Source organism: Gigantopelta aegis, chromosome 15 (genome assembly GCF_016097555.1).
Source record: "Gigantopelta aegis isolate Gae_Host chromosome 15, Gae_host_genome, whole genome shotgun sequence".
NCBI lineage: Eukaryota > Metazoa > Mollusca > Gastropoda > Neomphalida > Peltospiridae > Gigantopelta > Gigantopelta aegis.
Genome location: NC_054713.1, coordinates 44,502,155 through 44,515,766, shown reverse-complemented (window position 1 = coordinate 44,515,766; position 13,612 = coordinate 44,502,155). Strand labels below are relative to the sequence as shown.

Genomic DNA, 13,612 nt, shown 5'->3' with positions numbered 1-13,612 from the left:
GAAACGGTGGCAGGGGTATGCTTTGTGTATTTGTGTGTGTGCATGTGTGTGTATGTGTGCGTATGTATTTGAGTGTGTGGTAATATTATATGCTTGAATGTCTAGGGGTGTTTGAAAGAAATTATTTACATACATAGCTAGATATCTTAAAAAATACACTTTTTACAAAATTAACACTAGCATATTTCTTCTGAGGATAACATATTTCTTCTGAGGATAACATCAGACACCAAATATTAGGAACTAAAATATAAAGCAATGTTTTTTAAATGAGTGTGCATTAGTAACGAAGACTTTTTAGTAGCTATAATCAGACAAGCTGCTACGGCTTAAATTTAGTAAATCTTACTTCATCATCACTAGGGACAGGACATAGCGTATTAGTAAATCACTCGCTTGATGCGCGGTCGGTCTAGGATCGATCCCCGTCGGTGGGGCCATTGGGCTATTTTTCGTTCCATCCAGTGCACCACGACTGGTATATCAAAGGCCGTGTTATGTACTACCCTGTCTGTGGGATGGTGCATATACAAGACCCCTTGCTGTTAATCGAAAATAGTAGCCCATGAAGTGGCGACAGCGGGGTTCCTTTCTATATATCTGTGTGATCCTTAACCATATGTCTAACGCCATATAACCGTAAATAAAATATGCTGAGTGCGTCGTTATATAAAATAATTCCATCCTTCATCATCGCTAAGAAACAGCCTTATACAGCTCTCTACAGTTTAAAAATGTATTAATACCCAAAACTTAAAACATGTTGTTTTAAAACTCTATCATAACATTTTCAACCTTTGTAAAGGCTTAAAATGTTAAACAACAAAAGAGAATGAAGACTCTATCGGAACTAGTTGCAAAAATATCAAAATCGAGGCGGCCATATTGATAACGTCATTAGACCATGTTCCCCTACAGGTATGCTGGGTAATTTTTACCCAGGAGGTAGTCAGAACCCATACTTTATTAAAGGCCCCCAATTAGCTGGTAGTACGATAGTTGCCACTTCGGTCATTTATAGAGCACTTCTGGGCCACCTCCTGCACGCCTATTAGGATTGATTTGGCAAACATGCAAGTGAATATATTAAGGCCTATCCCTACATAAAAAAACAAAAAAAACAAAAAACCCTACATAAATTATATTAAGGCCTATCCCTACATAAAAAAACAAAAAACAAAAAAACCCTACATAAATTATAGTACTAAAAATAAATGTTTCGATCATTGATAGAGCACTTCTGGGCCACCTCCTGCACGCCTATTAGGACTGATTTGGCAAACATGCAAGTGAATATATTAAGGCCTATCCCTACATAAAAAAACAAAAAAAACAAACAACCCTACATAAATTATAGTACTAAAAATAAATGTTTCGATCATGCATAGAGGCACGGGTTACCATTTTTGTATTGTGGCCGGCTGATTGTGGCCCAAATTAAACGAAAATAACCGAATCTGGATAAGAACATTTAGTTCTATTATCATTACTGCCAAACAGCTATATAAGGTTACAAACAAATCACTATGCATTTCTACATGAATTACAAACTAATATTGCGGGTAGAATGATGGAAATACAAGGTGAAAAGGTGTCAGGTCAACTCATTTTGCCCGAATATCTCTATTTGCTCCAGCCCTTTCTCGCACGCCTATTTAAGATCGCTCGCTGTCGGTGGACCCATTAGGCTATTTCTCATTTCCACCAATGCACCACGACTGGTATATCAAAGGCCGTGATATGTGCTATCCTGTATGTGGAATTGTGCATATAAAGGATCTCTTGCTACTAATGAAAAATGTAGCGGGTTTTCTCTCTAAGACTCTAGCCAATAGCCGATGATTAGTAAATCGACGTACTCTAGTGATGTCGTTAAACAAAACAAACTTTAACTTGTACAACTTATCAGCTTAATAATATACATGTTTACCCCTCTACATGGGCTAAACGTTAACCCCCCTAAAAAAAAAAAACCCCACAACAAAAACAACAACAACAAAGAACCCCAACCCCACCCTCATACCACAATACAATGTTCAGTTAGATAAGTTACTGATTTAGTTTCGTTTTTTAAACTAAAGAAACTAATACTCCTTCTGCGCCTTTGGCCATCCCGTTTGACGTCATTCCAGTTTGACAAGGGCCAAACTGTGAGACAATTCAACCAAACTGTGCAAATTTTGTCCTGAGCAAAACACGTGTTTTAATGTTCAAGATAACCGGGGTCAAAAAATCTGGGTTCTGCTTTACTTCATTTTCAGTTTAAACGACCAACTTTCGTACATGTTATATGGTGAATTATATATGAAATATGTTGGGGTTTGGGCGTGTTTCCTTGCTGGTGAAATATAAGAACAAGTATTGATTAGGAATTAAAATTAACTCGTCTATAACGATTTTTTTTTTATGAATGTTGAGCCGCTGTCTGTGCTGACCGGCCTCGGTGGAGTCGTGGTTAGGCCATCGGTCTACAGGCTGGTAGGTACTGGGTTCGAATCCCAGTAGAGGCATGGGATTTTTAATCCAGATGCCGACTCCAAACCTTGAGTGAGTGCCCCGCAAGGCTCAATGGGTAGGTGTAAACCACTTGCACCGACTAGTGATCCATAATTGGTTCAACAAAGGCCATGGTTTGTGCTATCCTGCTGTTGGAAGCACAAATAAAAGATCCCTTGCTGCCTGTTGTAAAAGAGTAGCCTATTTGGCGACAGTGGGTTTCCTCTAAAAAACAGTGTCAGAATGATCATATGTTTGACGTCCAATAGCCGATGATAAAATAAAAAATCAATGTGCTCTAGTGGCGTCGTTACTGTTTGTGCTGGAAATGAATTACTTCCATTCCCTTTGTTCTCTTTCCTCTTTTACTTTCATTCATATTATTTATTAGTCCCCTAATTCTCCAAACGGAGGGGACTATAGGTTTTTCTCTGTCCGTCCTTCTGTCCGTATGTCTGTCTGTCTGTCTGTCTATTCGTATGTCCCACAGATAGTTTTCCGGATGATTTTCCACAACGCCTTGAGATATTCAGCTGAAAGTTTGTGTATAGCTTTATCATGTACTGTTACAGATCACCTTTGACTTCCCGATCCCGAAAAATAATTTTTTTTAACCCCCCCCCCCCCCCGCTGAATATCTAGAACGGTAAACGAGATAAACTCAAAAGACGTATGGTAATAAATAACGGTGAGATTACAGCACGCGCAGGGGGGCATATGTGGTGTCCTGAGTAAATAGACATACCTGACTGTGCTTCTTTTGAACAGCTTAACATGATGCAATACTACCTCTGCTTTGTTGGAAAAAAAGGTAAAAACACCGCATGAAACTGTTACCCTGGTGTGACCGGTGCCTTTACCTAACACCAGTATATTTGCCTTACACCATAGTACTGTTTATGCAAATGATCTACACTCCAGCTACCGAAACGCTTCACAGTAATCTTGTATGGTACGACCAATGACCGGAAACATGTTGACGTAGCAAGGAATATGTTGTACCTCCAAAATGGGACAACAATGGAAACCATTCCATCCATCTAAGGTGCCCTACTACAGAACCCCTGTGTACAGAACCCAACACCTATCAAGTGGAATATGGTTATATACCAGTGCACAGAATGGGTATTTCGATAAAGCCAGTCCCGAGTTCCTATATGCAGTACCAAACCTGTGACCCAGAAAACCTGCAGTGTTGTTACAAGAGTCTAAGTGAATTTGGCATTAGGAAAGGAAAGGAAATGTTTTACTTAAAGGCATATTGTCACAGATCACTGACCTATTAAATAGCCTAACAAAGTATTACCTATAAATATATAAATTTGATTTGTCCCTAAATGTACTTTATTTCAACCATCTACGTAGCCACCATACTCCACTTGTTAATGATATTTCGTAAAAGTAATTGAATTATGGCAATGGTCTATAATTCAAAAACTAATATTATCAACAGGGTTGACATGGATTTCACTCCATCGTAGTTCAGTTAAGGTGATGCGATAGCCAGATTTGGTTTCCAAATATTAATGTAATTTTCATTTATTATCAATTTTTAGAGAAATAAGGTCCTTAAATCTGTGACAGTATACCTTTAACGACGCATGCAACACAATTTATTTACAGTTATATGGCGTCCGACATATGGTTAAGGACCACACAGATATTGAGGGAGAAAACCCGCTGTCGCCACTTAATGGGCTACTCTTTCCTATTAGCAGCCAGGGATCTTTAATATGCACCATCCCATAGACAGGATAGCACATACCACGGGCCTTTGATGTGCCAGTCGTGGTGCACAGTCTGGGAAATCCAGTGATGTGCACTGAACTATGTATTTGTTAGTGGGAGAAGTAAAACGTTATTTAGAAACGTCACGCATCTTCACTAGTCTATGGAATCAGTAAAGAATTTTGAATACTATCGACCTACATGCATTGCGCAATCCTTAACAGGTTTGATTTATGCCGTGACTACATTTTGTTATTTATTTCCAAAGAAAGTTATCATGAGTAAATTGATTATCTTGTATTCTCTACTAAAAGAACAGCATGATATCAACAAATTGACAGTACTCACAATAACCACTGGCTTAGGAAACGGGAGGTGGGGGGCAAGGGGGAATGTGCCCCCCACTTTTAAGATATTTTGCTTTATATCTGCTTTATAATAGTGTAAAAGTGTGTAAATATAAAGGTGTGCCCCCACTTTTTGGCACCTTACTACGCCACTGATAAACGTTGCTGCTGTACAGATACCAGTACTCATTGTATTAATCGGTGAATATCTCCTGTACAGATACCAGTTCTGTTTGTATCACTCGGTGAATATCTCCTGTACGGATACCAGTTCTCTTTGTATCACTCGGTGAATATCTCCTGTACAGATACCAGTGAATATCTCCTGTACAGATACCAGTGAATATCTCCTGTACAGATACCAGTGAATATCTCCTGTACAGATACCAGTTATCTTTGTATCACTCGGTGAATATCTCCTGTACAGATACCAGTGAATATCTCCTGTACAGATACCAGTAATCTTTGTATTACTCGGTGAATATCTCCTGTACAGATACCAGTTCTCTCTGTATTACTCGGTGAATATCTCCTGTACAGATACCAGTTCTCTGTGTATCACTCGGTGAATATCTCCTGTACAGATACCAGTTCTCTTTGTATCACTCGGTGAATATCTCCTGTACGGATACCAGTTCTCTTTGTATCACTCGGTGAATATCTCCTGTACGGATACCAGTTCTCTTTGTATCACTCGGTGAATATCTCCTGTATGGATACCAATTCTCTTTGTATTACTCTCTGAATATCTCCTGTACAGATACCAGTTCTCTTTGTATTACTCGGTGAATACCTCCTGTACAGATACCAGTGAATATCTCCTGTACAGATACCAGTAAATATCTCCTGTACAGATACCAGTTCTCTTTGTATTACTCGGTGAATATTTCCTGTAGAGATATCAGTTCTCTTTGTATTACTCGGTGAATATCTCCTGTACAGATACCAGTTCCCTCTGTATTACTCAGTGAATATCTCCTGTACAGATACCAGTTCTCTGTGTATCACTCGGTGAATATCTCCTGTACGGATACCAGTTCTCTGTGTATCACTCGGTGAATATCTCCTGTACGGATACCAGTTCTCTTTGTACCACTTGGTGAATATCTCCTGTACGGATACCTGTTCTCTTTGTATAACTCGGTGAATATCTCCTGTACGGATACCTGTTCTCTTTGTATCACTCGGTGAATATCTCCTGTACGGATACCTGTTCTCTTTGTATCACTCGGTGAATATCTCCTGTACGGATACCTGTTCTCTTTGTATCACTCGGTGAATATCTCCTGTACGGATACCAGTTCTCTTTGTATCACTCGGTGAATATCTCCTGTACGGATACCAGTTCTCTCTGTATCACTCGGTGAATATCTCCTGTACGGATACCAATTCTCTTTGTATTACTCTCTGAATATCTCCTGTACAGATACCAGCTCTCTTTGTATTACTCGGTGAATATCTCCTGTACGGATACCAGTGAATATCTCCTGTACAGATACCAGTTCTCTTTGTATTACTCGGTGAATATCTCCTGTACAAATACCAGTGAATATCTCCTGTACAGATACCAGTAAATATCTCCTGTACAGATACCAGTTCTCTTTGTATTACTCGGTGAATATCTCCTGTAGAGATATCAGTTCTCTTTGTATTACTCGGTGAATATCTCCTGTACGGATACCAGTTCTCTTTGTATTACTCAGTGAATATCTCCTGTACGGATACCAGTTCTCTTTGTATCACTCGGTGAATATCTCCTGAACAGATACCAGTTCTCTTTGTATTATTCGGTGAATATCTGCTGTACAAATACCAGTGAATATCTCCTGTACAGATACCAGTAATCTTTGTATTACTCGGTGAATATCTCCTGTACGGATACCAGTTCTCTCTGTATCACTCGGTGAATATCTCCTGTACGGATACCAGTTCTCTCTGTATCACTCGGTGAATATCTCCTGTACAGATACCAGTTCTCTCTGTATCAATCGGTGAATATCTCCTGTACAGATACCAGTTCTCTGTGTATTACTCTCTGAATATCTCGTGTACGGATACCAGTTCTCTTTGTATCAATCGGCGAATATCTCCTGTACGGATTCCAGTTCTCTTTGTATCACTCGGCGAATATCTCCTGTACGGATTCCAATTCTCTTTGTATCACTCGGCGAATATCTCCTGTCCGGATACCAGTTCTCTTTGTATCACTCGGCGAATATCTTTCTATACGGATACCAGTGAATATCTCCTGTACAGATACCAGTTCTCTTTGTATTACTCGGTGAATATCTCCTGTACAGATACCAGTGAATATCTCCTGTACAGATACCAGTAAATATCTCCTGTACAGATACCAGTTCTCTTTGTATTACTCGGTGAATATCTCCTGTAGAGATATCAGTTCTCTTTGTATTACTCGGTGAATATCTCGTGTACGGATACCAGTTCTCTTTGTATTACTCGGTGAATATCTCCTGTACGGATACCAGTTCTCTTTGTATTACTCGGTGAATATCTCCTGTACGGATACCAGTTCTCTTTGTATCACTCGGCGAATATCTCCTGTACGGATACCAGTTCTCTCTGTATCACTCAGTGAATATCTCCTGTACGGATACCAGTTCTCTCTGTATCACTCGGTGAATATCTCCTGTACAGATACCAGTTCTCTGTGTATTACTCTCTGAATATCTCCTGTACAGATACCAGTTCTCTTTGAATTACTCGGTGAATATCTCCTGTACGGATACCAGTGAATATCTCCTGTACAGATACTAGTTCTCTTTGTATTACTCGGTGAATATGTCCTGTACAGATACCAGTTCTCTTTGTATTACTCAGTGAATATCTCCTGTACAGATAAAAGTGAATATCTCCTGTACAGATACCAGTGAATATCTCCTGTACAGATACCAGTTCTCTTTTTATTACTCGGTGAATATCTGCTGTACAGATACCAGTTATTTTTGTATTACTCGGTGAATATCTCCTGTACAGATACCAGTTCTCTGTGTATCACTCGGTGAATATCTCCTGTACAGATACCAGTTCTCTTTGTATCACTCGGTGAATATCTCCTGTACGGATACCAGTGAATATCTCCTGTACAGATACCAGTGAATATCTCCTGTACAGATACCAGTTCTCTTTGTATTACTCGGTGAATATCTCCTGTACAGATACCAGTTATCTTTGTATTACTCAGTGAATATCTCCTGGACAGATACCAGTTATCTTTGTATTACTAGGTGAATATCTCCTGTACGGATACCAGTTCTCTTTGTATTACTCGGTGAATATCTCCTGTACAGATACCAGTTATCTTTGTATTACTCTGTGAATATCTCCTGTACGGATACCAGTTCTCTTTGTATTACTCAGTGAATATCTCCTGTACAGATACCAGTTATCTTTGTATTACTCTGTGAATATCTCCTGTATATCACACATATTAGTTACAATAATTGTCAGCTCATCCTGATGATGGTGTCGATATTTCAATCACTTCAAAATGTTTGTAATACAGATCTGTATGAAATATTCGTATCCCAGGGGAAGACCTCTTGTTTCACAATTAAACTAGCATAGTAGAAACGGTGGCAGGGGTATGCTTTGTGTATTTGTGTGTGTGCATGTGTGTGTATGTGTGCGTATGTATTTGAGTGTGTGGTAATATTATATGCTTGAATGTCTAGGGGTGTTTGAAAGAAATTATTTACATACATAGCTAGATATCTTAAAAAATACACTTTTTACAAAATTAACACTAGCATATTTCTTCTGAGGATAACATATTTCTTCTGAGGATAACATCAGACACCAAATATCAGGAACTAAAATATAAAGCAATGTTTTTTAAATGAGTGTGCATTAGTAACGAAGAGTTTTTAGTAGCTATAATCAGACAAGCTGCTACGGCTTAAATTTAGTAAATCTTACTTCATCATCACTAGAGACAGGATATAGCGTATTAGTAAATCACTCGCTTGATGCGCGGTCGGTCTAGGATCGATCCCCGTCGGTGGGCCCATTGGGCTATTTTTCGTTCCATCCAGTGCACCACGACTGGTATATCAAAGGCCGTGTTATGTACTACCCTGTCTGTGGGATGGTGCATATAGAAGACCCCTTGCTGTTAATCAAAAATAGTAGCCCATGAAGTGGCGACAGCGGGTTTCCTTTCTATATATATGTGTGATCCATAACCATATGTCTAACGCCATATAACCGTAAATAAAATATGCTGAGTGCGTCGTTATATAAAATAATTCCATCCTTCATCATCGCTAAGAAACAGCCTTATACAGCTCTCTACAGTTTAAAAATGTATTAATACCCAAAACTTAAAAAAATTTGTTTTAAAACTCTATCATAACATTTTCAACCTTTGTAAAGGCTTAAAATGTTAAACAACAAAAGAGAATGAAGACTCTATCGGAACTAGTTGCAAAAATATCAAAATCGAGGCGGCCATATTGATAACGTCATTAGACCATGTTCCCCTACAGGTATTCTGGGTAATTTTTACCCAGGAGGTAGTCAGAACCCATACTTTATTAAAGGCCCCCAATTAGCTGGTAGTACGATAGTTGCCACTTCGGTCATTTATAGAGCACTTCTGGGCCACCTCCTGCACGCCTATTAGGATTGATTTGGCAAACATGCAAGTGAATATATTAAGGCCTATCCCTACATAAAAAAAAACAAAAAACAAAAAAACCCTACATAAATTATAGTACTAAAAATAAATGTTTCGATCATGCATAGAGGCACGGGTTACCATTTTTGTATTGTGGCCGGCTGATTGTGGCCCAAATTAAACGAAAATAACCGAATCTGGATAAGAACATTTAGTTCTATTATCATTACTGCCAAACAGCTATATAAGGTTACAAACAAATCACTATGCATTTCTACATGAATTACAAACTAATATTGCGTGTAGAATGATGGAAATACAAGGTGAAAAGGTGTCAGGTCAACTCATTTTGCCCGAATATCTCTATTTGCTCCAGCCCTTTTTCGTACGCCTATTTAAGATCGATCGCTGTCGGTGGGCCCACACACACCGATCATCGTTCAGCGATAATCACCGATAATCACAGAGAGCGATACAACACATAGAAAAAAGGATGGTTAAAAACCTAAGAGATATACGTTACTGGGACTAAAGAATAAGGTAAGTATAGTTTCTTAGACAAAACTTGAAGACTATTTTCAGAGTCCGTTAGGACTCACCAACTTTTTTTTTGTGTGTACTTACTTTTTTCTTTTCCAGGAATTGGTTAATTATGTATTAACACGTTCCACACTCTGTTTTTTTCCCCTACTATTGTACCCTTGTAGTATATATATATATATTTTTTTTTTTCAGTAATATTGTGTAAATTAATTAATTTTTTTTTTTTTCTAGAAAATTGATAATTATGATTTAACACACTCATCCCCCCTTGTTGTACTATACTTGTTAGTTCATCTCGCTTGTTAAACTTAGGTACTTAATTACTTACAAACGGATAATTATCAAAAACGCTGATAAGCTACAACAAATAGTCCAATCCAATCCAATCCAATATTTATTTACATGCTCATATACCACGAAGGTTTCAAGCATGTCTGTCCTGGGCATAATCTCTGGCCTTTGCCAGTGACTAAGTCCAGGACAGAAAAGGGTGGGGGATAAGTTTGAAGTGGGCAGATTTTGGAATAAGAATTTAGTTGTGTCCAGCGACTGCGCGGACCGACTAGTAGACACCGAAAATGGGCCGTGTTCTGACTGGCTGAATTTCGATTCCTTCGGGTCTAACTAGAAAAAGCTAAAGTCTACGGAGAATAACAGCACCTAACATCATGTCCGGACTAAGAATTTAAACCCAAAAATAAGTTTGACTGCTCGGCCAAAAAGGTTTTAAGGTGATTTGAGCAATTGAACGGGCGCCAAAGTAAATTGCGTTGGACTATTTATAAAAAAATAAACATAAAGATTTTGAAGCTCGATCGAAAAAGTTTAAAGTCCAACTAAGCCCAAAAAAGGAGGATACCTGTCCTAGGTAAGGTTGTACTACTTCGGGGAGCTTGGAGTGTCTCGGAGCGACGGCAGCTTATCCCTGATCTGCTGTAGATGTTGGACCACCTTGGAATAGTCGGGGCCGCAGACCGCTTGTAGCATCCTGTGGATCGATCTGTTGTCGAGTTCAGCAAACAGGATGCACTGTCTGTAGGTCTGGTCCCTTCGGTGCGTAACGACTATTCCCTTGGTTCCATTGAAGATCTTGGAATGAAGCTCGTAACTGCTGCCGTCCTCCATGGTCTTCCAGTGGTGGTTCGAATATCCTCCCCGAAGTAGTTGTGGTTTCTGCGTGTCCCCCTGTATGTACTGGTGGAGATGACGGCGAAGTCCACTGATGGCAATGGTCCATTCGTCGTCAACAGGGGGAGCGGATTCCGGCGGCGGCTTGGTCTTGGCTGGCTGGGTGGTCGGTGATGTTGCCTTCCTTTTCGTCGCCGGAACAACAAGTCCATGTGGCGACTCGACGGGAGCGGTCGTTGTTGACCGCTGCACCGGAGTCGTCGTCTTTGGGGTGGAGGTTGAAGTCGGTGGTGGCACACTCGTCCGTTTGAATCTCACGATTTCCTGGGTGGTGTACGGCCGTTCCGGGGATGCAGGCTCCACAAGTGGTTGCGTCCTCTCCGGAGGACTCGGTGGGGGCGGTATCACAGGAGGGAGCGCCACTGGCGGTTGAGCCGCCAGCTTTGTCCCCCCCTGGGCCTTCCCTAGCACCGGTTTCTTCCTTCTTCTTCCTCTTCCAGTCCCCCCTTTCCGTTTCTGTGGAGGCGGGTCACCATACACCAAAGTCACGGTCGCCCGTGACCCGGTATACGTGACCCGGAACTCCAACATCGGGCCGAAGCTGGCAATCAGTCCCCCCAGGTGGGGGGGCATCTCGAGAGCGCACGTTGACACGTCCACCTTCAATCCAATCCAATATTTATTTACATGCTCATATACCACGAAGGTTTCAAGCATGTCTGTCCTGGGCATAATCTCTGGCCTTTGCCAGTGACTAAGTCCAGGACAGAAAAGGGTGGGGGATAAGTTTGAAGTGGGCAGATTTTGGAATAAGAATTTAGTAGTGTCCAGCGACTGCGCGGACCGACTAGTAGACACCGAAAATGGGCCGTGTTCTAACAGGCTAAATTTCGATTCCTTCGGGTCTAACTAGAAAAAGCTAAAGTCTACGGAGAATACCTGCTCCTAAGATCATGTCCGGACTAAGAATTTAAACCCAAAATTAAGTTAGACTGCTCGGCCGAAAAGGTTTTAAGGTGATTTGAGCAATTGAACGGGCGCCAAAGTAAATTGCGTTGGACTATTTATAAAAAAAATAAACATAGAAATTTTGAAGCTCGATCGAAAAAGTTTAAAGTCCAACTAAGCCCAAAAAGGAGGATACCTGTCCTAGTTAAGGTTGGCGCAGCAGGACTCATGGTGAGGTGATGGGCTGATCAGGTGAGAGATTGGGGAGTCCTTCCATCAAATACTCGATGTTTCGTTCAAGGACTCCTGTGTAGATGTCCCGCAATACCAGCTTTAAAATTCGATGAATGGTCGCGTTGGGCATCTCAGCCTTCAGGAGTCCTTGTCTGTACAGCCCGTCCTGCTGCGCTGTCACATAAAGTTGTTTGGAGCGAGGGGACCCCCGGATCTGGTACTTCCCTTGTCCAGACGGAAGTTGGCGCCATTGCTTGTTTGACCAGGGTCCCTTAAGTTGTTGAGGGTCGGTGAAGTCCCCGATGACCGCTTCTCTGTACTTCGCTGGGAGCTTGTCACAGACGAGAGTCCAGTCGGTTTGGTCGGACTTCTTCGGTGAGGTGACCGAAGACATCTTCCTCCTTTTGGACTCTCTCTGGATCTCCACTCCAACAACAGCAACCGGAGGTGGTGGTGGACTATCCGGTGGGTCGAGAACGACCACGTGTCCCGTGTCCATTGTATGGTTCCCTCAACGGAGTCGTCCTCCACTGGGGTTGAGGTTGACAGCTTTGGTGGCACCCCTGGATGGTTCCTGGCGAGTGCTTCGGTCGAGTGGTGTACGGCCGGTAAAGCAGAATGAACCGCCCCCGGTGGTTGAGCCACCGGGTTTGGATCACCCTGCACCGTTCCGCGTCTCGTCCTCCTCATCGGAACAGGTGGAGCCGCCCCTGGCGGTTGAGCCGCCAAGCTTAGGCTCACCCTGGGTAGACCTAGCACCGCGCCTCCTCCTTCTTCTACTCTTGCGCGTCCCCCCTTCTCGTTTCCGTAGTACAACGTCACGGTAGCCGAGTCCCCGTTGTGTTCAATTCGGTACTTGGACAGACGCCCAAGCGAACAAAGCACAGCCCCTAGGGTGGGGGGGAGAGAAATCGCCACGTTCTCAAAACACAACCTCATCGTGCGAGATCAACTGGAGAAAAAAAAGACGTCCACCTTCATCGAAGGACAGCTGGAGAGAACAAATAGTCCAAACATTCCTACTAACGATATTACGGGCTCCGTTCAGGTCCGCACAGAAAGGCTAAGCTAAAAACCAAACCAACAACAAACCAATATCGATAATGGTAGACCCAAAACTGAGCAGTGGAGCCACGCCCGAGATAACGGAAGAAGAAATCCACGTGTCAACACAGGAAGACAAGGAACCATCCCCCCCCCCCAACATCGCCTAAACTACCTCCTAAACCCAGTAAGCCAACCACCTCCCCGAAATCTCCTACCCCACCCCCCAAACCCAGTAAGTCCAATAAACCCGCCATCTCCAAGAAAACCAAAAAAAACATAATAGATAAGGCAATAAACCCAGACACCGAATTTGTTAGCCTCAACCCAAACCACAAATCAAACGAGCTGGCGCGCAATCTGGCCCAAAAATCCACCCTTCGCCCAACCCCCGCGACTCCTAGGAGCGCTGTAAAACGTCTAGGATCCCTCAATCTTAGCCAAGAGGCCAACCTATTCTCCGACAGCGACCAGGACGACCAGGACGATGAGATGGACAGCCATG

The 13,612-nt window shown here is 41.9% G+C and overlaps 1 protein-coding gene across 1 annotated transcript; it reads right to left on the bottom strand.

Annotated features, from left to right (window-relative positions):
• Positions 1-10,504: 10,504 nt before the first annotated feature.
• Positions 10,505-13,258, bottom strand: LOC121390210 (extensin-like). The gene is made up of 2 exons (XM_041521979.1): positions 13,039-13,258; positions 10,505-11,541 (listed from the first exon to the last, which is right to left on the bottom strand). Exons 1-2 carry the CDS (start codon positions 13,078-13,080, stop codon positions 10,633-10,635), a joined length of 951 nt encoding a protein of 316 aa, XP_041377913.1. The 5' UTR covers positions 13,081-13,258; the 3' UTR covers positions 10,505-10,632.
• Between the last annotated feature and the right edge of the window lie 354 nt (positions 13,259-13,612).